Source organism: Nyctereutes procyonoides, unplaced genomic scaffold, assembly GCF_905146905.1.
Source record: "Nyctereutes procyonoides isolate TBG_1078 unplaced genomic scaffold, NYPRO_anot_genome, whole genome shotgun sequence".
Lineage (NCBI taxonomy): Eukaryota > Metazoa > Chordata > Mammalia > Carnivora > Canidae > Nyctereutes > Nyctereutes procyonoides.
In genome coordinates this window covers 25,498,622-25,521,820 of record NW_026575036.1, presented here as the reverse complement: position 1 = coordinate 25,521,820, position 23,199 = coordinate 25,498,622, and the positions used below count along the sequence as shown (strand labels likewise).

General features: G+C 35.3%; 1 protein-coding gene across 4 annotated transcripts in view; it reads left to right on the top strand.

Moving 5' to 3' along the window:
• The window catches only part of SENP1 (SUMO specific peptidase 1), a 52,139-nt gene that overhangs the window by 4,600 nt on the left and 24,340 nt on the right, over nt 1–23,199 (top strand). For all 4 annotated transcript variants that reach the window (XM_055318880.1, XM_055318878.1, XM_055318877.1 and 1 more), the window contains exons 3-9: nt 1,553–1,683; nt 3,421–3,505; nt 8,944–9,103; nt 13,250–13,421; nt 20,492–20,595; nt 20,679–20,962; nt 23,015–23,069. In XM_055318880.1, coding sequence (XP_055174855.1) covers nt 1,553–1,683; nt 3,421–3,505; nt 8,944–9,103; nt 13,250–13,421; nt 20,492–20,595; nt 20,679–20,962; nt 23,015–23,069 — 991 coding nt within the window. The remainder of the gene's footprint in view (nt 1–1,552; nt 1,684–3,420; nt 3,506–8,943; nt 9,104–13,249; nt 13,422–20,491; nt 20,596–20,678; nt 20,963–23,014; nt 23,070–23,199) is intronic.

Genomic DNA, 23,199 nt, shown 5'->3' with positions numbered 1-23,199 from the left:
AATTCAATCTTTTTAGTTACTCTGATTAGTTAAGTTGAATCGAAAGAATGTTTGTGGGTTGGTTTTTGTTTTTTTTTTTAACATTTTCCGTGTTTGCTTTTTTGTGCTTAATAATGATCTTAAAGGAGGTCTCAATCTAATTATGTAACAACGTAACATGAGACAATTTTCTTTAGGTTGAGACATTGTTTATAGCATCATTTGGAAACATTTTCTCATTCATTGTATTGAAAAAGCCAGATGCATACTAGCAAACATTTACTATGTGCCAGGCCCTGTTCTGAGTACTTAAAATATATTAATTCAATTAGTTTTTTTTTTACAACTGCCTTACATGGGTGCCTAATATCATCAAGGAAGCTGAGGTTAAGAAACAACTGTACTGGCAGAGCCAGTAAACAGAAATTAAACTCAAGCAGTCTGGTTCCAGAGTCCTTGTTCTTTCATACTATGTCATACCAACTTTTGTACGATAAACAGTTTGATGAAGGTAAATGTCATCTAGCTAGGAGCATTGAGAATTGTGATTGCAACATCTTCCAATCTTCATGATTCTTTATCTCTATAAAGGGGACCAATACAAGGTCAGGACTAGTCGCCAATCAGAAATAGATTGAACAATTTATATAGTTAATTCTTATAATTCCATTTGCTTCTTTTAAAGTCACATTAGTCTTCTCTCTTCTTTCTGTTTCTTCCTTTTTCTTAGTCTATCTTCTCTCTGCCCTGATCATTTGTTTCCCTGTTACTCTAATTGTTGATGTCAGTGTAAGTCACTGAGTTCTGTCCTCTCATTTGGTTCTGTTCTAGTTCTTCGTACTAACAAAGATTTCAAAGGTGGTTATAAAGTAAGGCTCTGCCGTAGCATTATAGTAATTGAGCTGATACCTGTTAAGAGCCATATGAATAAATGATATTTTTTGCACGCACAAAAAAAGTTCAGGTGGATTAATTTTTAAAGCACCCTTTTGAGTTAGACAAAGGAAATAAATAATTGTTAACAGTGATTGTTTCTGAATGGTGAGATTTCTTTCTCTCTTTTTATAATAATTTTTTTTTCTACACTTAAAACATTCAGAGTTTCTTTAGGGAAAATTTTTAAAACTTTGAGTTCGGATTTTTTTTTTTTTTTGAAGATTTTATTTATTCATGAGAGACACACAGAGAGAGACAGAGTGAGAAGCAGGCTCTCCCCGGGGAGCTGATGCGAGACTCGATCCCAGGACCCTGGGATCATGACCTGAGTCAAAGGTAGACGCTCAACCACTGAACCACCCAGGTATCCTGAGTTCATCTTTTTCTATACTTGCACAAGTTTTGAACTTTTTGGTAGGTGATCTTGGTAAATTCCAGAGGAGCCAATTTCTGCACATGGGCCTCTTTTTTGACCATGATATTTTGAGATTTCTGGCCAATGGTTATAAAAGAAGGGTTGTATTTGAATATAGGGATGTTCTTTGGGAGTCATTTTTATTAGGTGAAATGATTTGTTCATAGGAAAGTAGTTATCGAGGAATTATATGACTTGAATTAATTTGGATTCTTTCCCCAGATGATATTGCTGATAGGATGAGGATGGATGCTGGAGAAGTAACTTTAGTGAACCACAACTCCATATTCAAAACCCATCTCCTGGCACAGACAAGTTTTCCAGAGGACCACCTTTCATTTTCTGACCATCAGGTTAGGAATAATTTTCTTCCCTTAGTTAATGAATTACTTTGGCTAAAATTTTCATCTGATATAATTTAAATGCCACACTCAAAAGGATAAACATATATAAACTCTTTAGGATCAATATTTCTAGTGTTTTCAATTTTGTTTGATATATTAAAGACAAGAACTAGGCTGTGTATGAGTCTTTTGAGAACAGTATCTTTTAGAAAACTTTTTATTATTCCTGTGCATATTACAATTACTGAAACACAGGTTAGTGTTCTTTTAAACTAGTGTCTTAAAGTTGCTGAGCTTTAAGCGGGAGGAAATATGTAAGTATACAGAGGTGCTAGATTTCCCTGTGCTATAAAGGACCACCAGCAACAGCATCCCCTGGGAGCTTGTTAGAAATGTAGAATCTCAGGTTTCACCCCAGACCTACTGAATCAGAATCTACAGTTTTAAAATTTTCCAGCTGGCAAATAGAAATATCACATATTCCAATAATTCTCCTACTGGGTATTTACCCAAGAAAAATGAAAACACTAAATCAGAATGTGATTATGCACCCCTATGTTTATTGCAGCATTATTTGCAATAGCCAAAACACGGAAGCTGCCTAAACGTCCATTGATAGGTGAATGAATAAGAAAGATGTAATATACATATAAGTAGTAGAATATTATGCAGCCATAAAGAAGGATGAGATCTTGCCATTTATGACAGTATGGCATAGACTCAGAGAGTATTATGCTAAGTGAATTAAGACTGCGAAAGACAAATATCTCACGATTTCACTAATATATGGAATCTAAAAAACAAATAACAATGATTAGATCTGTAAATACAGAGAACAAACTGATGGTTGTGGGGAAGGAGGTAGAACAAAATAGATGAAGGACAGTGGGAGATAACAGGCTTCCAGTTATGGAGTAAGTCACAGAAGTAAAAGGCACACAGCACGGGGGGTATAGTGTGTCAGACAATAGCTACATTTATGGTGAGCATAGCATAACCTACAGAAAAGTTGGATCACTATGCTGTGCACCTGAAACCAATGTAACATTATATTTTAGCTATGCGGAAATTAAAACATTTTTTTAAACATTTTTTTAAAAAAGAAAAAAGTCTCCAGCTGGTTTATTTACGCATTATGGTCTGAGGAGCATTGTTAATAGAACAATCTTTCTCAGTAGGAAAGCTGTTACTAATATGGAAAAGACAGTTCTTTACTGTGTGAATCTCTCTCAAGCAAAGCAGAATGTTAAGCATTCTGCTCTTGGGCACTAAATACCTGTAGCATCTGCCCCTAATAATGATTTTTGCTAACTGAATGTATAGCCACACATTTCCAGATTAGTACTGGAGTATAGCCCCACCCAGATAAAGAACTTCTGTATGAAGTTATCCAAAGATTCAAAATCAGATGCATTTTATCATGCTCTTTCATAAATGATACAACTGGCTTTTAGAACAGGGTATACTACGTGCATATTTACCTTTTAATGAGCGTCCTTTGAATTAACTTGTGTAACAGATACTTTGCCTGTTTTTCCCCTTGAAGCCTCACTCATTTCATCAGATTGTCTATGCATTTTCCTTTCTCATTCGTATGTAGTTTCTTTATGATATGTAAAAATATAGTTATATTGAATTCTGAAATATCTCACAATCTTGTTTAATGAAACATTTTTCCTAGTATAGATTTTTATTCCATTTTATTGTCAAAAATATGACTTAAGAAAAATCTTTTGCTTTGTTTAGATTTTACCTTCCAGGGAAGGAAATTTGGACCGATCTTATACATGTTCAACAAGAAGTGCAGCTTGTAACCCAAATTATTATTCAGGTATGACACTTTACTTGGAGCCACAACATTTGTACCATTCAGATTTCTTTCTAGCAAATTGTGTGTGTTTACCATCTCTAAAGTGAAAACACTGTCAAAAGCAAAATGGTATTTTCTCCACTAAAACATCACTGTGTGTGTGTGTGTGTGTGTGTGTGTGTGTGTGTGTGTTGGGGGGGTGGGAGTTGCTATAATACTTTACTGACCTAGTCTCAACCACTTATTTTTAATGAAAAAGTTTTTTTTGAGATCCATTTTCTTACTTGTTTATTATGTCATTGTGGAAAGCAGTACAACTTTGGTTTGGGCTTTTTTTTTTTTTTTTTTTTTTTTTTTTTGAGCTATGTGTATATGATGTAAAGGATATTTGTTTTGGATTGACGTAAAGCACAGAGTTAGCTTATTTCTATTCTGCTTGAAACCATGAATCCTGAAAAATTATTTCTACCCAAGCTTGTCCCTCCATCAGGGCAGGAAATGTTAACATGTTTTTGTCTAGCACCTGCCACAGCCATGCTTGCATATTCAAGGGCTTGCCTGTTCAGCTTGTGATCCATGACAGAAGTCAGCATTCTCTAGGCTATTCCTAGTCCATGGCCTGCCTGACTTTCCATCTGCCCCCTTCCTAAGGTTAGGACTTCCAGTGATCTTCTGGCTCTGTCTTGGGGAAACTAAGAGGTTTTTGTTGGTTAGCTTCCTGGCAGGAGAACCCAGGAAGATTATAGTGCCATAATGCCATCCCGTGTCTTATCACTCTTAATGTTTCAGTCTCCTCACATTCCCACTAATATGGGAATATTAATAAAACTGCTGAACCTGCCCTAATGGGATTTTTATAAGGATAAATTGAGATAATAAATATGAAATGCAAATAATAATTGTTGTTGTTATTTGGCTTCCTCAGGATTCTTTGTCAGCAAGATGAGATCTCCTTCCCTAAAAAGACGTTAGTATGATGATCTTTTAGATTTATATTATATTTAAATGTCATTTAGGTGGGTGGTACCCTGGGCTCTGGATTCGTTTGTTGGTATGGGAAATGGTCTCTGCAAAGTATGTGCATAGTTTGTATAGGAAAATCAGTTAACTGGCTCAGAAAGTAACTCTGCCATCATTATTATTGGAAAGGCCTTTCTGATGAGCAGAAAGCCTGAAATCTGGTTGAATAGTTCATTATTAATCCTAGGGGAAGGATAGTTGAGTGGATAATGAAATGAGATCATTAATATATACATTTGAATTCAGGCTGTGCTTGCTTATAATTTCATATGTTGATTTACCATTGGATATAATATTTACTTACAGTTTAAAATAATTCCTTAATAAGAAACAATTATTTATAAAAATTATACTCAAAATCTGCTGACCATAACAACTCAACTCTGTGGCCTTGTCTGTGTAGCTTAACTGTGGCCTTATCTGTGTAACTTATCTGTGTGTACTTGCATGATACACATTGTATGATTCAATACATATCATCTTTTTTAGCCTAACATTTTAGCCTAATTTTTACTTTTTCATCTGTTTACATGTTATTCTTCGTGTCTACCTTTTTCTGTTGATTTCTAGTAATCCATAGAACTGATATGCACATTTACAATGCTTTATGTGCAATTCCAAAATATAAAAGGTCCTGAAAACCAGAAATTCTTTTCATAATTCACTTGGCATCCAAACTGACCTGACCTGAAGTCATTCCTTGGCAAAATCCACATGAATTGACGCGAAACTATTTATATTTTGTCTTCTATTTATCTCTGTAAATATGAGTATTTATATATTTCTTATATATTTCACTGCAGATACATCAATATGTTTGATTACAGGATGTACCTTCAAATTATACCTTGAAGTGTTACATAGTGTGTATGTGCGTTTATGTGTGTGTGTGTATTTATATAGTTATCTTTCTAAAATCCCCAAAATTTTAAATTTAGAAGTGCAGTGGGACCTAGGGGACTATGATTTAGGATAATGGGCCCATGCCTTCATTTACTTCATTATTTTCTCTATGGTTTAGGTCCCCTTCACTCTCGCTGTTTATAGCTATTATAAATAATATGACTTAAAAACATTTGTATGTATAGCCCTTTTCTTTCAAATTTCATTAGACCCTTAATATTCATAAAGGATGTATCCAAGATCATCTCAAAAATCTCATGTTCTTGACTATGATAGTATTTAACCATATTCTTGGCTTTCTACTCAATTACATGATTCTTGAGAGGTACATTTTTTCCTTTGTTTCTCCTAATACCTAAGTTGATCCCCATAGCAAATCTTACACTGAAGTTTTGTCTCTCACTTGAAGGCCATTTTTTAGGAAAAGAAAAAAAAATCATAACAGTTACTGTATACATGATGAATAGCGAATAGTAACTGTGACTAACAGAGCCATATTGAAATGGGGTTGCCGAGCTATTAGATTTATTCCCTAATTTACAGCCTGAGGCAGAGTATTCGGCTGTGTGCCTCTACCAAGTTTCATCTTATCCCTGACCAAACAAATGTATGGCATGTCATAGACCCCCAGGGTTGCTCTCTGACAATCAGAATTTTAAATCTGTGAAGGCCAAGGGTTTAAATACTTTTCTCTTAAAATCTTCAGTTTAAATCTGCTTTTTACTGTGCACTTTAAACTTCGTTCCTTTGTCACACCCATTCCAACTGATTGTTAAGAATTTTGTCTCTGCTGTCTCCTTTGTATGTATTCTTTTCCGATAATCTCCACATTGATTTCTGTGGTCAGTCACCTTGAGCTTCATTGCTTGATGGGGGTCTCCAGTTTACTTTCTTTAGTCTTCTCATTCTGTCTTGATGTTTGTCTCCTCTCTTGCTGTTCTCTTTTCTATCAAGATGAAAACAAACATGGGAAAGCCCCAAACTTTAGAATCCAGGGTCTGGAGCTTACCATTTCCTGCTTTACTGAATTTTCTTCTCCATATCAAGTTTTTAAAAAATCTGCTTCTTAATCCATTAAGATTAGACTATTTTTAAAAATCTTTTTTTAGAAAGCAGAGAAAATGCAGCTCTTTTATTTTAATAATTTACTACTGGTCAGACTTCAGGACCTTGCTTCTATTAAGAATACAATTGAAAATTAAAACATTTTAAGCACTAAACAAAGAAAAGTAGATTAAGATGAAAAGAAGTGATTTTGCTCATGCTTAGAATCATTATCAACATCTTATCTTTGGAAAATATGTTAAATGAGATTGCCAAACTGTCATTTAGTAGATGACTTAAAGCATCCTGCTACTTTTAATAACTAAACTTGAAAGTTAACAGGAGCAACTGATGATGGTTACTTTTATTGTGATTGCCTGACATACTTCTCTTAAAATATAAAGTTTATTTCATTATGTCCATAAAAGTATTTCCTGTCCTTATAGAAAATTTGTAGAGAAAAGTAGAAAAATACCCATCATTCTATCATTGGAACACAACCAAAATTAAATTATTGGTGTAGATCCTTATAGTTTTGTGTTGCATATGTGCACATAATAAGGAGTCTTATTTGTGCATTTGCAATCTGATTTCTTAACGATGACGGAACCAGCTTAAACATCACTAAAAAAAAGAGTGTCTGCAGCCCCATCCATGTTGGTTCCTCTTGAGCTCTTTTGATTGCATCAACACTAGAAGACTAGTCATTGCTGTCATTGAGTGGAGATGGAACCACCTTGTTCTAGTTAAACAGACTGCCTGATGCTGTGCTTTTTCCCTTGTGTTTAAAAGCTGAAACCTTTGTGAAATGCCGTTAAGGAGGCAACTCTGGCTTATCCTTGGTCTCACTCAAATTTCACACTTGTCAGGGTAATTTTGCATTTTTTAAATAGAGTTATTCCTCAAGTAGACATCTCTAGTTAGATCATTTCCCCATCATATTTTAGCAAAAAAAAAAAAAAGTATAGAAAACAGATTTCTGATGTTACTCCTTTGCATTTAAAGATTAAAATGTTCTGGTCCTTTAATGATAACTCATTTTTATCAGCTTGGTTTCTCTCCTTAAAATAATAGTAATAAATGCTAAGTATAGGTACTGATTACAAAGCTAAAAGGTTATAATTCATTTTGAAAGTAAATTTATTAAATTAAGTTCATCTACTGGTGAATCAGCTAGTAGTAATACCACCCCTGAGTGCTGCTTTTTTTTTTTTTTTTGCTGTTTTATTTATCCCAAATCCTGATAATCCTGATTCTAAAAAACAACAACAAATAAAACCAAACAATCACAACAGCACAAAACTTACTTTTGTCACCTACCCTATCTTTTGGATACAATATCAAAAGCTACATTAAATATTTTAAATAACTTTGCACAAAGTTCTATAGTTATATCCTTTGAGAGAAGATCTTCAAAATGATGTTAGCATTAGGCAGAAATTCAGGAAGTAGAGAATTATCATTCTCATTTTTCCACTGGTGTTCCTCAGAGTTTCATAACTTAACATCTGAAATTATTTTGAAGGTACTGTTTTAAATTGTCTGATCCTGCAGATAGGGAGAGGTGAATTTAGAAATTATTCTATTCCTGCGGCGCTTTGGTGGCTCAGTTGGTTGAGCATCTGACTCTTGATCTCGGCTCAGGTCTTGGTCTTAGGCTCGTGCGTTTGGCCCTGCACTGGATGTGGAGCCTACTTAAAAAAAAAAGAAAAAAAAAAAAAAAGAAAAAGAAAAAAAAAAAAAGAAAGAAAAGAAATTATTCTATTTCTACCTGAAATTTCAAGAGACTTTCTTATCCTACCTTGTAAGCCACAAGTCAGAAGATTCAAATAATAAATAATCCTCACTTAACGATGATTGCAGTAACAAGCATCATAGGTAGTATTGATATATCTGATGGTTATGACATTAAGTGACCAAATGTTATCATACCAAAATCAGATGCGTATGATGGGTCATTCCTGCCATAAGCCAGCCAGAATAAGCAGCAACGAGGTTATCTTTGCTCTTAGAGAGAGCCCCCGAGTCGTGAACATGGTAATTAAAAACAAGAAAGTGACACCAGCTGCTTATTAAGCAATAACTGTTGTTCATATGAATTACAATTCTCCTTGGCCCTCCACCTGCTTTCTTACTGGTCTGGCCTACCTTCTTTCAGGCCCAGGCCTGGGAGTGCTTGCAAGATATAGTTGGGGTAAAATGTTGACTTTTGGTGGACACCACGGAGTCACATTGATGCAGATAAGGCACATGGCTGTGGCAGGATTCAGCTCCTTCATCAATTTTCAGGTTAGTATGGCTGAATCAATTATAGTTTGTAGAAGTTCCCTTACTGCAGACTTTACTGGCAGTTGAGACTGGGATCTTTCTTCCATGAGAGACATGGTGCTTGCCACATTACTTTGGAATACAATGTTGGACATGGTTGCAGTCATATGGAAAATTACTATTGTAAGATATTTGTCTAATTATTCAAACTTTTATTCTTTTAGACAACCCTTCCTCAGACAGTTTTCTTGGCTCAGGAGATTTAAGAACCTTTGGCCAGAGTGCAAATGGCCAGTGGAGAAATTCCACTCCAGCATCAGGTTCAGCTTTACAAAAATCAAGGAACAGCCGAAGTCTTTACCTCGAAACCCGAAAGACCTCAAGGTAGGTATTCTGGCCACTTAGTTCACAAGCCTTTCCTCTGATATAAGAGAAAATGGCCATAAGATAGTTGCTGACTTTGGCATTTTATTATATATATATAAACACACTGTTTCTGAACCTTAAACCATGAAAATATGGACAAATCCATTTTAAACCTTCAGCTTTTAATTTACTCACTGCTGAATTTTGATGACAGCCAAAATTTCTCCTTAGAGGAGAGCTTTAAGGGAAATCTTGGTGCATTTGATTATTTTGGGATTAATATGGCTATTATGAATCTTAAAGTGGAAATCGTTCAATTTCTACAGCTTCAGTAGCAAAGTAATCAGTATGTTTTATAGGGTCTCACATGACCAGAGAGACCTGGCTTAAACCAAAGAAACTCTGTACTTCTTGGCCTTGGTCAACTAGATCTACACTACTCTTAGAAAATAGAGTTACAAAGAAATTTATCCTTTTTAGCCCAATTTCATAAGTGCTACCTATTCCCTCACCAAGCTTATACTGATCATTAAAAACAGATAAAGTTTGGCTGAGAAACTTTTCCCTTGGGAACTTTATTGGTAAAATATTTCCTTTTTAAAATACTATTTATGACTTATTAAATTTTACTCTGGTGATGGATTTTAGGAATATGGGATCATATAATTTCCTGCTTAGTCAATGCTAAACTTTCTGGTGTTGATAGAAACCAATGAGATGGCATTTATTTTATGATTATTAGCACATGGACCCTGGAAAAATGTGTCAGTACTCCCAGGGCTGGTCTTCCCCACTTTTTAATATATTTTTAAATTACATAAGAATTCAAAAAAAAAAAAAAAAAAGAATTCGTTAATGCATTTACATTGTAAAAATTAAAACATTGCCAGTAAAGCTAAAGATCCTTGAGCATGCCTCACAATCTTATTCCTCTTCCCTTGGTATGTTTCCTTCCAAACTTTTCCCTATGCTTGTTCTCCTTTTCCTTATATGTAGCATAATATATATGCTATGTATACTATGAAATGTATAATGCTATTTTGTTTTCATTAAAGATTTTTTGTATGTATCATTAAAGATTTTTTTTTTTTTACTAGTAAGGCCATACTGTTCTTTTTTTTTTTTTAAATAACATTATTTAACAAGTACATATGGTTTGTAAAAAAAAAAAAAATCAGAAAATAACAGATAGGTAAAAATAAAAAGTAAAACATCATGTTTCCACCAGTGAGAGATCATCTCCGTAATATCTTAGTACATATCTTTTCAGATATTTTTCTCTGCATTACCTACATTTTTTCAATGTGGTGGTTATTGCCCTTAAGCCTTTTACAATCTAGAACATCCCCTTTTTCTTATGACATGACTTTTTTCACATAATATTCCACCTTTTGAATTTGACAGGTTTCTTCCTCATAGTATTATTTTGTAATATATCCTCTGTATTTTTTTTTTTTTTTTTTGTAAACTAGATTTTTGTCTTGAATAAAAGCTGGTGCTGTGTTATATCACATTAAAACCTACAAATCTGGGTTCTCTTCATTAGTGATCTGGATTAACCTCTGGATTAAGGAGGTAACAATCTGGTCCTTTTGTACAGTTAGGTTTTATCCCCCTTGTGATGACTAGAATGTAATCTAAGTGATGTTACTTTGGCATTATATCAGTGACCAGTTCCACATTAGCCTAATAGCTATTCATATCATTTAATAATCCTTATTGGATAATTTTTTTAATTGAGGTGAAATTAACATACAACATTATACTAGTTTCAGGTATATAACATAATGATTCAATATTTGTATATATTGCAAAATGATCACAATAGGTCTAGTTAACATCTGTCACCATACATAGTTACAAAATAGTTTTTTCTTGTGATGAAGATTTTTAAGACCTACTTCCTTAGCAACTTTTATTTATTTATTTATTTTTAATAGTAAATTTATTTTTTATTGGTGTTCAATTTGCCAACATACAGAATAACACCCAGTGCTCATCCCGTCAAGTGCCCCTCTCAGTGCCCGTCACCCATTCACCCCCACCCCCCGGCCTCCTCCCCTTCCACCACCCCTAGTTCGTTTCCCAGAGTTAGGAGTCTTTATGTTCTGTCTCCCTTTCTGATATTTCCTACCCATTTCTTCTCCCTTCCCTTTTAAATATGCAGTAGCAGTATTATTAATTATAGTCACGTTGTATGTTATATCCCCAGAACTTACTTATTTTATAACTTGAAGTTTGTGCTTTTTGACCTTTGACCTGATAATAGTTTTATTAGAGTTAATGAAATAGTACTTTTCCAATGTTACCATTTCTTCTATACTTATTAGTCATTCTGTGAAGGGGAGTTTTTTTTCTCCTTATTAGCTTATTAGGTGGGGTTGTTTGGTTATCCTGAAATACATCTACTGGAAAGGCAGGAGATAGGATTAGATCTTTCTTTTTCATTAGCAATTTTCAAAGTAAATTTGTTTTTTTTTTTTAATAGCCACTTCATGTGGTTCAGCTGAATTTTTCTGTTCTTTTTTAGTGTCATTCCAGATTTAGTGTGTTTCGATCCACTACAATCATTATTCTTTTAATGTTTACATTTTCACAGCTTTTGCCACAGGGAGCTCCTTTAAGCTTACTGCTGTATTTGGCCCAACCTCTTTCGTTGTTGCTTTCCGGCATCGTAATATGTCCTCCCACTGTTTTTTATTTAGAAAAAAGTCTTTTGCATTAAACACACACATTCTAGGAAGCATCAATACAAAAGGCAATGTAGGGGAATTCATTATATCTTCACCAGACAAATTGTACAGCCTTTGCCTTCTTTTTGTAGTGGCATCCATCCATCCTAAGGAAATAATTCTGTTCCTGAAATTCTGACTCCTTGTTCCTTTCCCCACTCTAACACACATAAAAACCATTGTAATTTGAAGAGTTAGCATGTAAGTTTTTTAAGCTTTTATTTTAATTCCAGTTAACATACGGTGTTATGTTAGTTTCAGGCATACAATATAGTGATTCAGCACTTCAGTATATCACCCAGTGCTTATCCCAAGTGCACTCCTTAATCCTCATCACCTGTTTCACTTTTCTCTCCCACCCTCACCTCCTCTCTTAATTTGTCTTTCTCTTTTTTTCCCTTTGAGAGAGTGTATACGTCCTTTTTTATTTCTTTACACCTAGTCTGATTGCATTTGGATCCAGACTGAATGTACTGATTTAAAGAGTTGATTTCATTGAATTCAGTTTAATCAGCTATGTATCTTCTATTCTGCATCCTCAGCAAAAAAAAAAAAAAAAAAAAAAAAAAAAAAAAAAGGCGGGGAGGGGGCGGATTTAGTATTCTGAGAGCAAGTAGCTCATACTTGCTGGGCAATAACAAATGAAAAAGACCACATAGAAAAAACTTTAAATTATTAATCTAGTCTTAGAGATAAGACTGGGTTTTAAGTTCACAGAAGTATTTTTCCTGCCAGTTTTTTCCATTATTTGGGGAACACAAACAGTTTATTTTTTATTTTATTATTTTTTTTTTAACACAAACAGTTTAAAGAAACACAAAGAAAATTCTTCAGAGGAGGTAAACAGGCCAGGAGGAGAACTGACATAGTGATGTAGCTTAGGAGAAAGCCTTCTGGTTACTTTTAATGAAGGAAGGGAGCCATCTGTTGGTTTTTTAGGAAATTTTAAAATTCAGCTTAAAAGCTTCATTGAAAGGCTTCAGCTTATACATCTTTGCATATTTAATCTTAAAATAATTCCTTTCAAAGGGAATTGGGGGAGGAGGCTGTAGTGAGTAAATAGAGAGTGTATGTTGGGTACCTCAGACCCAGGTTTTCTGAAGTCTCACCTGATCAACTTTTTGGTCATACTGCCCAGGTCTTTGGTTCCTGACCAAAGGAACTGTAAAGCTAAGAGATACAATTTTGAATGTTTGATAATTATATAGTATAGCAATCTAGGACATCTTAAGTCCTGATAGAGCAGAACCTGATAGAGCAACCCATGTATCATTTCTTGTACATTTCTCTCAAATGGTACATCCACCGTTCTCCCTGTTGGTGTTGGTTTTGTTGACACTTTGGTTGTTTTTGTTATTTGTTGAAAGTAAAAATCACTAGGTTCAATTTTCTTGCTGTTCTTTACTTACAAACTTTTTTTTTTTTTTTTTAGTGGATTATCAAACACTTTTACAGGAAAGTCAAACCATCACTGCCATGTGTCTGCATATGAAAAATCGTTTCCTATTAAGCCTGTTCCAAGTCCATCTTGGAGTGGTTCATGTCGTCGAAACCTTTTGAGCCCCAAGAAAACTCAGAGGCGACATGTTAGTACAGCAGAAGAGGTAAGGAAAACCTGCAACAAAGCCTACTAAAGGTTAGAATCTTTCCCTGTACTCAGCCATTTGTTCCCTCTGATTTAGATGTTTATTAACCATTCCGTTTACTTAATCCTTTCTGTGCTTTTTCTTAAGTTTTTGAGTGCTGTCATCTGTGCTAAAGAACTTGAAGAGAGATTTTATCAGGACTTTATTACTTCTCTTACTGCTTTCTATTCTTGTTGAGCAGCAGACTTAATTTTCAGTATTTTCTAAATGACTTCTCATACATCAAACTACCTCTGTTCTCTCTTTTTTGGGCCCTTCCTCAACTCTTGTTTCATATGGCAAAACTGATAACCTTGCTGGATTTGATAAAATACCTGCCCTTTTTCTTTCTTTCTTTTTAAGATTTTATTTATTTATTCATGAGCTATACAGAGTGAAAGAGAGAGGCAGAGACACAGGCAGAGGGAGAAGCAGGCTCCATGCAGGGACCTGACGTGGGACTTGATCCTGGGTCTCCAGGATCAGGTCCTGGGCTGAAGGCAGCACTAAACCGCTGAGCCACCCGGGCTGCCCCCTTATTTCTTATTAGGACAGTTTTCCCTCAGTATAAAAGGAAAGTCAAGAAGCCAGCTAAATAATTTACATCACTTCATTATGGGTAAGAAGAGCTTTGAGATCATAGATATTCCCCCAAAGAAAGAAGTTGTATTGAAACTTTGATTATTATATGCATTCAGTGAACCTAAAGGAAAAAAATTCTGTTAATATAATATGGCATTTAATTTATGTGGTAGGGAGTGTGCTTATGGTAAATATTTATAATGCATCTAGTCAGCTTTGGACTGCTTGCTATGAGGATGCAAATAAATAACAATACCTTACATTTATGTAGCATATAGAGTTTCCAGTATGCTTCCACATGTATTACTATGTTGGGTCATTTTTATCCAGTGAAGTAGGTAGAGATGAGGTAATATCCACATTTTACACATTAGGAGAGTAAAGGTTAAAGGTCACGCAACTGGTAAATGGCCAGCCTACACCCCAGGTCTTCTGGAGTCTAGTCTGGTATACTTTCTGTTATATTAACACAGTGGTGTGGTTCCAGCCCACTGGAGCTTACAGATTAAGGAGTCAAGAATACAGCATTTTGTCTAAATAATTAGATAGTTCGATAATGAAGATCTTTTGAGTGGCAAGATGTGATTATTTATGACATGGTTAGTAAAAATGCTGTATATCCTTTTGGTTTTAATTTTGTATTGAATCTGAAATATTCAAGCAGAGCATGGCTGAACTAGTAAGTTATATTTAGTAGGGAAAGGGTGGATAAGAAACTGGCAGCAGTTGCCTTTGCTGATGAGAGCTGAGCAACAGTTACAAAAGTGAGATTTATTTTTCACTTTTGTATTACTGAATTCAGTATCATGTGTGTATTATTACAAAAATAGTATTTTTAAGTTACTGGGGTTGTGCTTTCTCCTGGAGCCTAGGCAGCCTGCAGGGTACAGAGAGACTTGTGAGGAAGCAGACAACAGCAGCATGGTAGGTGGATATTGACTTCCCAACCCTCTTCTACCTCATGTGGCTGCCACTGAGATCACTGAGATTCTTAAGATTATCTGTGTTCGTTGTAAGCCCACCATTCACTCATTAGTCAAACAGTCCTTTGGGCCACTTGGCCCCTCCTCTTTCACTTCAACCTCCAGCATGAGAACTTGGGCCAGCTGGATAATTTTCAACCCTCCAGGTCACAGGCTGGCTTAGTATAGAACATGAAGTCAGAGTTCCCTTTCCTTCTATAGATGCCAAGGATAGAACCTATTCCATCAAGCAGATGCAGAAAATTTTGCTTCGGTTTGTTGTTTGCTTCAGTTGGTCTATATTCTGCTATGAAAAGTGAGTCACTTGTATTACAGAAATATAGAATCACCCGTATAAAACAAAATATTAGACCAAACTTCATTAGATTATCAATAGATCATTTAGATATTTAGTCTTGGATAGTACAGATAATCTAGATTAAAATACAATACTTTTTCCCCCCTGGGAATAAAGAATTTATTGGCGGGAGCTTACAAAGTGGAGGAAAAGTTATTTTCCATGCAAATACTGTGCTCTCCAAGGGAGATGCAATTGCTTATGTTAAGGAAGGAAAATTGTGTATCAATCTTACTGCTGGATTTATTAACCACCTTCAGGAATATAAAGCCATCTATAAAATTAACGTGATGTTGTTCCCACTGCACTCTTCAGATTTACAACAGGAGTTTAAAGAGAATACAAGTTTAAAGAAGAATTTGGAAACATGTAAGTGGTGACGAGACAGACCACCACTTGGGTGATGACTGATGCAAGGACATCATTAAACAACTGTACTGTCCAGTAGGGTAACCACTGATCACATGTGTCACTTAAATTAATTCAGGTCAAATAAAATAAAAATTTAGTTTCTCAGTCACATAAGCCACAATTCAAGTACTCATTAGCCACATATTGCTAGTGGCTACCCCGGTGGACAGTACAGCTAGAGAATATCTCTAATATAATTAACACTGTTTACAGGATATGGATTTGTTTGGGAAAGAGAAAATACTAGGGATTTCAAAAATGTAAAATGGCAAAAACAATGTTTTTAAAAAAGAAACAGATAGGGACGCCTGGGTGGCTTAGTGGTTGAGCGTCTGTCTTTGGCTCAGGGCATGATCTCAGGATCCTGGATCGAGTTCCATATCGGGCTCCCTACATGGAGCCTCCTTCTCCCTCTGCCTATGTGTCTCTGCCTCTCTCTGTGTCTCTCATGAATAAATAAATAAAATCTTAAAAAAAAGAAAAAGAAAAACTGTTTCCGTTCACTTATATGTTGCTTCCAGACATGCTTCTTTGCAACATACTGAGCAACATTTTAAGATGTTGGAATTCCTGACTTGTCCGGATGACACCGATGGTTTTATTCTTTAAAAACAAAACAAAACGGGGATCCTCTCTCTGTGTCTCTCATGAATAAATAAATAAAATCTTAAAAAAAAAAGAAAAAGCCAAACTTTATAATTTTGTTATAACCTAGAATTTTGGACTTAAAACCAGAAAGTTGTTGAATTATGCCCTTTTGATAGTTGAAGTTTATACAGTACAAAACTATTTCTTTAAACAGAATTAAAGTTGGGAGATTTATAAGGTTATTGGAGTAATTTATAACAAAAGGTTTTACTAGTTTCTTAAGATTTACTTTGTGTTCTCTGTTGAATTTTTATAATTTTCAGACAGTTTAGTTTTATGGTGGAAGCTTTTTTTTTTTTTTAAAGATTTTATTTATTCATTCATGAGAGACACAGAGAGAGGCAGAGACATAGGCAGAGAGAAAAGCAGGCTCCATGCAGGGAGCCAGATGTGGGACTCGATCCCGGGACTCCAGTCCAGGATCACACCCTGAGCCAAAGACAGATGCTCAACCGCTGAGCGACCCAGGCGTCCCGATGATGAAGCCTTTTAAGAGAAACAACTAAATGCAAGAATCTGCCACAGTATTTATTTATTTATTTATTTATTTATTTATTTATTTATTTATTTTTAATATATTTTTCACATTTAAAAAAAATAGATTCAGCACCTTAATTACCTTTATACGATTTTGAACTTTCCTTGGTCTTTTATTAGGTTTAAAACATAATATGAGGGCAGCATGGGTGGCTCAGTGGTTTAGTGCTGCCTTCAGTCCAGGGTGTGATCCTGGAGACCTGGGATCGAGTCCCACATCGGGCTCCCTGCATGGAGCCTGTTTCTCCCTCTGCCTGTGTCTCTGCCTCTCTCTCTCATGAATAAATAAATAAAATCTTTAAAAAAAAATTAAAAAAAAAAAAACATAACATGAGCCAATTTTTTTTTACTTTAACGTATTATCCAATTATTATTTCCTTTCCTCTTAGTTTCCTAATTTGCTTACTCAGTAGAAATAGTTTAATAAGTAATGTGCGGAGAAAGAGGTTTCCTTTTACTTTATAGTACCAGATGCTCCAAAAAAGAATTGTGTTTATAAAGTGACTTACCTTTTTGCATTTTCTTTTGGTAAAGCCAAGTGTTATATGTTCTTTTGAGAGTTGCCAGGACTATCTTTTCTTTTCTTTAGGACCTGAATGGTCCTAAATAGAAGATAAATTCTTGTGGCCTCTAAATTAACATGTAGGACAGTGAAAAGTTCTTAATCTTTTTCCTATAATTTCTTTTTTAGACTATAAGTTAGTTGAAACTGAAAGTATGAGGCTTCAAGAAACCTCAGATAATTATTTGGAATACAGAACTTCTATTCCTGTTCATTTTATGGTGTCTAATGACTGTGAGGTTGTTCAGGCTTAGACAGAAGGTTTTCTTTGAAAAACTGGGGAAAATGACTTGTGGATGACCTATGTGTGTTAGATTTTTAAAAATCAGTTCTTTACATTGAATTAATATAGGTTTGTCATAATTAGCTGAATGACTTAATGGCACCTTGGTTCTTCATGTTTTATTTAGAAGTATAAAGATTTATCTAAGAAACCATTTTGCTATGTGATGTGAAGGAGGAGAGAAGTGTTTTTATACAGTTGAAGTCTGTAGGGTACCACAAGCAAAGATCTATCTCACTGTTCTCGGTATGATCTTGAAGTCTTCATGTGATGGGTATATTTCTTTACATTTCCTTGGTATGCAAAGTAATCAGTTTGCAAATCAGTATGCAACTGCCATCAGTAATGGCAGTTTCTCTGCTTTATTTTCCTCCCTATGATGTGATAATGCAGTCAAAGCTTTTTTTAAAATCTAGTTTGGTAGGACAATGGAAATGAGCTAAAATGACTGGTTAATTAAGAATTAATGGGGTGCCTTGGTGGCTCAGTCGGTTAAACCCCTCCCTTTGACTTGGGTCATGATCCCAGGGTTCTGGGATCGAACTGCGAATCAGGCTCCCTGTTTGGTGGGGAGTCTGCTTCTCTCTCTACTCCTTCCCCTGTTCTCTCTCTGTCTCTGTCTCTCTCTTGCACACGTGTGCTCAGTCTCTCTCTCTCAAATAGATAAAATCTTAAAAAAAAAAAAAAAGAATTAATTTCCATGATCCAGGTGGTATTACTCCTTTGGTTTGCCTTTACTCCCTCTATTTTACCACTCCTGTTAATCCTATTGTATTGTTGGTTATGAATTAGATTATTTGGTGTAGTGGGAAAGTGGGGCCAAAATTTACATTGAGGGGTGTTCAAAAATTTCAGTCATTAAAGTACTAGATAACACAGCTTTCCTGTATATAGATCACTATGGAGTTGCCTGGCAAGCTCTTAAAATCTAATAATCTGTAATGATGCTTCATTCTTCACACTGTCTACTTAAAGAACCTTTATAATAGCAAATTTAGGTTTTAATAAAAGTCATTTTTTTTAATTATAGTTTTTAAATTTATCCCTCAGATGCTCATGGCTTCCTCAGTACAATAGCCAAAAACTACAGATTTGGTAATTGATATCAATGTTTACCTGCTCACCGTTATCACTTTTGTACTATCATTGAAGTGCCTGCCCAATACTGTAGACCGTCTCTTCACAAACACTAGAAAAAAGAGCTGCTGTTATCTTAAATATATTATTAATGTATAAGGGGTAAAATAATGGAATTTATTTTATTCGTATAGAAAATTGCAACTTGTTTTTTCTCTTGGGTCTATTTTTCTACCAAAGGTTTAATTAATTCTACTTTATTACTCATCTATTCAAATTTAAGTTTAGCTCTTTTTCATAAGGAGTTGTCATGCTTCTTTGTTCAAGGTGAATCTTGTTAGATCAGTAACATTATAGTGACAATGTGATTGAAGTTTAGTATGTAGCAATTTAATATGTGATCAAGAAGAAAAAATTTAGAGTCTGTTTGCATTTGCATAAATATTGCTTAATTCATACTGCTTTTAACATTTATAACTGAATAAAATGTTATGCACATATTGAAATGTCATACTGCAGGATGCTGCTAGCCCCAGCACAAAGTATTAAAATTATTTCGTGAAGATTGGTGGTTGTATTAAACTTATATAATATTTCTTTTTTCTTTTTTAAGGACCAGGGCATATTATTTAGTGAATGCAGCCCATTGCTTCAGGGGATCAGTATAGAACAGATGCTTTCCTGTGATTACAAGTCCTTATATAATCCAGTTCTCTGCTAAGTGACCTCGTTTCTTAACTGCTCTTCTGACTCACATTGACCTTACTTTTCTTTGCACACATCAAGAACATACCTATCTGAGGGCCTGTCCATTTGCTATTCCTCTACCTGGAATAGGCTTTTATAAATTTCTGTGATTTACCTCTTTCTTGATACAGGTTTCTTTTGAATCATCACCTTTTTAGGTGGTTTTACTTGTTATTTCCCCTCCATCACTTTCTATTCCCTCATCTTTAATTTTTTCATACTAGCTGACTAGTCAGTCTTGTTTGCGATTCCCTTTAACTGTAATGTAAGCTCCGTAAGGACAGAAATTTTATTTTAGTCAGCGCAGTATCTCTAGTGAGTATTCAAGTTAGCAAATGAATGAATGTTAGGAAGTACGTGCTTTTCCCTGAATTCAGTAGTGGGGCTTAGGAAAAAGAGTAAATACTAGAGATGGAAATCCATCTCTGGAAAATACTGATACTTTGAAAAATTGGGTAGGATGGAAAACTGCAAGGTGTCCCACTCTGATTCTGACTATTCTGGTTACTTCCTTGTGGTTTTTTCTAGTAGATGCCAAGAATCATAGGGGTTGTTGGAATCCTAATTGAGAGATCTTCAAATGTTTTGTTTCTGGGACGCTGTCAGTTGACGCAAAAGTGATTGCCTACTGGCCTTCTGGTTTCATATCCTATAGTTTCTCTGCACTGTTATTTACTGACATATGTGTCCCATAATTTTCCAAAGTATATGGCATTTCATTTAACTCCTTTTACAACTTTTCTAGAATATCCCTAATGATAATTCTTAATTATCTTGAGGGACTCTACCTAAACTTTAGCAGAACTTCTAGGGGTCTAGATACTGCTTTGAAAAAAACTTGCCTCACTGGATGTGTCTAATATTTTTTTCTTTCTTTTATAGACAGTCCAAGAAGAAGAAAGAGAGATTTACAGACAGCTGCTACAGATGGTCACAGGGAAACAGTTTTCTGTAGCCAAACCTACCACACATTTTCCTTTACATCTGTGAGTCACAGAAACATATTTCAAATGAATTTAATTCTGCATTTTGTTATTTGATACTGAATTTTATATTTTTCTCTTGCTAGGTCTCGATGTCTTAGTTCCAGTAAGAATACTTTGAAAGACCCACTGTTTAAAAATGGAAACTCCTGTGCAGCTCAGATCATTGGCTCTGATACTTCATCATCTGGATCTGCCAGCATTTTAACTACCCAGGAGCAACTGTCCCACAATGTATATTCCTTATCATCTTATGCCCCAGATATTGCATTTGGATCCAAAGATTCTGAGCCTCTTCATCAACCCCAACATCATCACTCTCTTCTATATCAGCCAGATAACTTACCAGCTTCAAATACACAATCAGAAGGTAAAATTGGTTTTGTATATTTTCTATCCTAATAGCCAGTTAACAGTTTATGTGAATTATAGGCAAGGTTGTAATATGCATGTAACTTGGTATCCCTGGGTGGCGCAGCGGTTTGGCGCCTGCCTTTGGCCCAGGGCGCGATCCTGGAGACCCAGGATCGAATCCCACGTCGGGCTCTCGGTGCATGCAGCCTGCTTCTCCCTCTGCCTATGTCTCTGCCCCACCCCACCCCGTGACTATCATAAAAAAAAAAAATGCATGTAACTTAATTAACATATAAGAAACTTTAAATACAGATAATTCAGTTAGCCATACTACAAATAAACTACACCTTGCAAGTAACTTGCTTTTTTCTTACAGAGATGTAAATGATTTCATGTATTTTTATCTAGAAGATTAACTTCCTGAGCAGAGTCTACAGTCAGTACAGTCAGCCCAATTACTTCAGTACTTTCTCTGTTTCTAGTACTTTACAATGGCCATTAAGTACTCTGAAGTTCTCAAAGTTTTAGAACATCAATTAAGTATTGAAGTATAAGTTATTAACCTGGTAATAATTACAAGACCTGTATAGTACGTTTGTGCATTTTAGAATGGTCATCAGCAAATTTTGGAAACAAAAAGATTTTCCACCTAATTTTCAGTGAACCAAAATATCTACTCTAGTTAGCACTCTAGCTAATGAAGGGTTTCTATGATAATTTTCTTTGTTTGCTTAGTTTTCCCCTTCTTTAGTTATGTGTTATGTGTATTTATGATAGTATATATTTAGGTATATAGCTTAAAACCAGTTTTAGAGGGGATCCCTGGGTGGCACAGCGGTTTAGCACCTGCCTTTGGCCCAGGGCGCGATCCTGGAGACCCGGGATTGAGTCCCACGTCGGGCTCCTGGCATGGAGCCTGCTTCTCCCTCCTGTGTCTCTGCCTCTCTCTCTCTCTCTCTATCATGAATAAAAAAAAATAAAAAAAAAACAGTTTTAGATTAAGTGCTTATACATTAGGGATATTTTGATAGATCAGTCTCTAAGCTCTTCCCTCCCTCAGATGGTTTGATTATTCTTTTTTATGCTATTCCTCACTTACTTAAAATTTTCACTTGAGGATTAAAATCGTTGATGTCCTCATTATATATATATATAGCTACTTGTATTCATGAAAACCTTTATAAAATTTTGTGAGATAATTTACTGGGAACTACCATTAAAAAAAGCCTTTAGGGCAGCCCCGGTGCTCAGCGGTTTAGCGCCACCTTCAGCCTAGGGCGTGATCCTGAAGACCAGGGATCGAGTCCCACATCGGGCTCCCTGTGTGGAGCCTGCTTCTCCCTCTGCCTATGTCTCTGCCTCTCTCTCTCTCTGTGTCTCTCATGAGTAAATAAATAAAATCTTTAAAAAAAAAAAAAAAGCCTTTAACCTCAGAAACATAAGTTATATGACAAATGCTTTGATGAAACTAAACTGAAACAAACATACTATACTACATTGAAGTGTCTGCCTACTTTTCTCGTACCATTTAATAAATATTTTGAATGAAATTCTAATCATTAGAACTTCATTAGGACATGATCCTTTAGAAGGATTCCTGCCTTTATCAACTCTGAAAATAAATGATGGAATGGTAGAATTTTGTACCTGTTCCTTTCTGTCTTTCTGCCTTCCCTCCTCCACCCCCTCGCCTTCACCTTATTCAGTCTCATGGTAGTTCATGAACTAAAGACTTTTGAGAAATCTTGGCTTGTTCTTGTTTCCCAGAAACAGAAAGAAGCAGCACAGGAATCAAGCACAGCCCAGGAGTAAATGATGAAGGGCATATATATTTGTATTTTAGAACAACTGCTTTCTTTGTGAGGCAAGCTCTTCACTGGGCCCTATTTCTGGCTTGGTGAAAATGGACCTGCCTCTCTTTCTCTTCCATCCTGCCTTTGTCCTTACATTGCATTATTTTTATGAAAATAAAATATGACAAAGTGTGGGAACTGAGACTACAGACCTCTAGAGTGTATAACTATGTAGGATTTTATTAATAATGATATGCTCTTTGTTTCTTTTTTAGGATCAGACTCTGTGATTTTACTCAAAGTGAAAGATTCCCAGGCTCCAAATCCCAGGTAAGCTTTAGAAAAAGAACATTCTTGACATGCTGTTTTCTTTTTAGTTGATAACCTATGTGTGCTAGGTCTTAATACAGACACTAGGGATAATAGCAGTGAACAAAATGAAAGCTTTGCACTCAAGGAG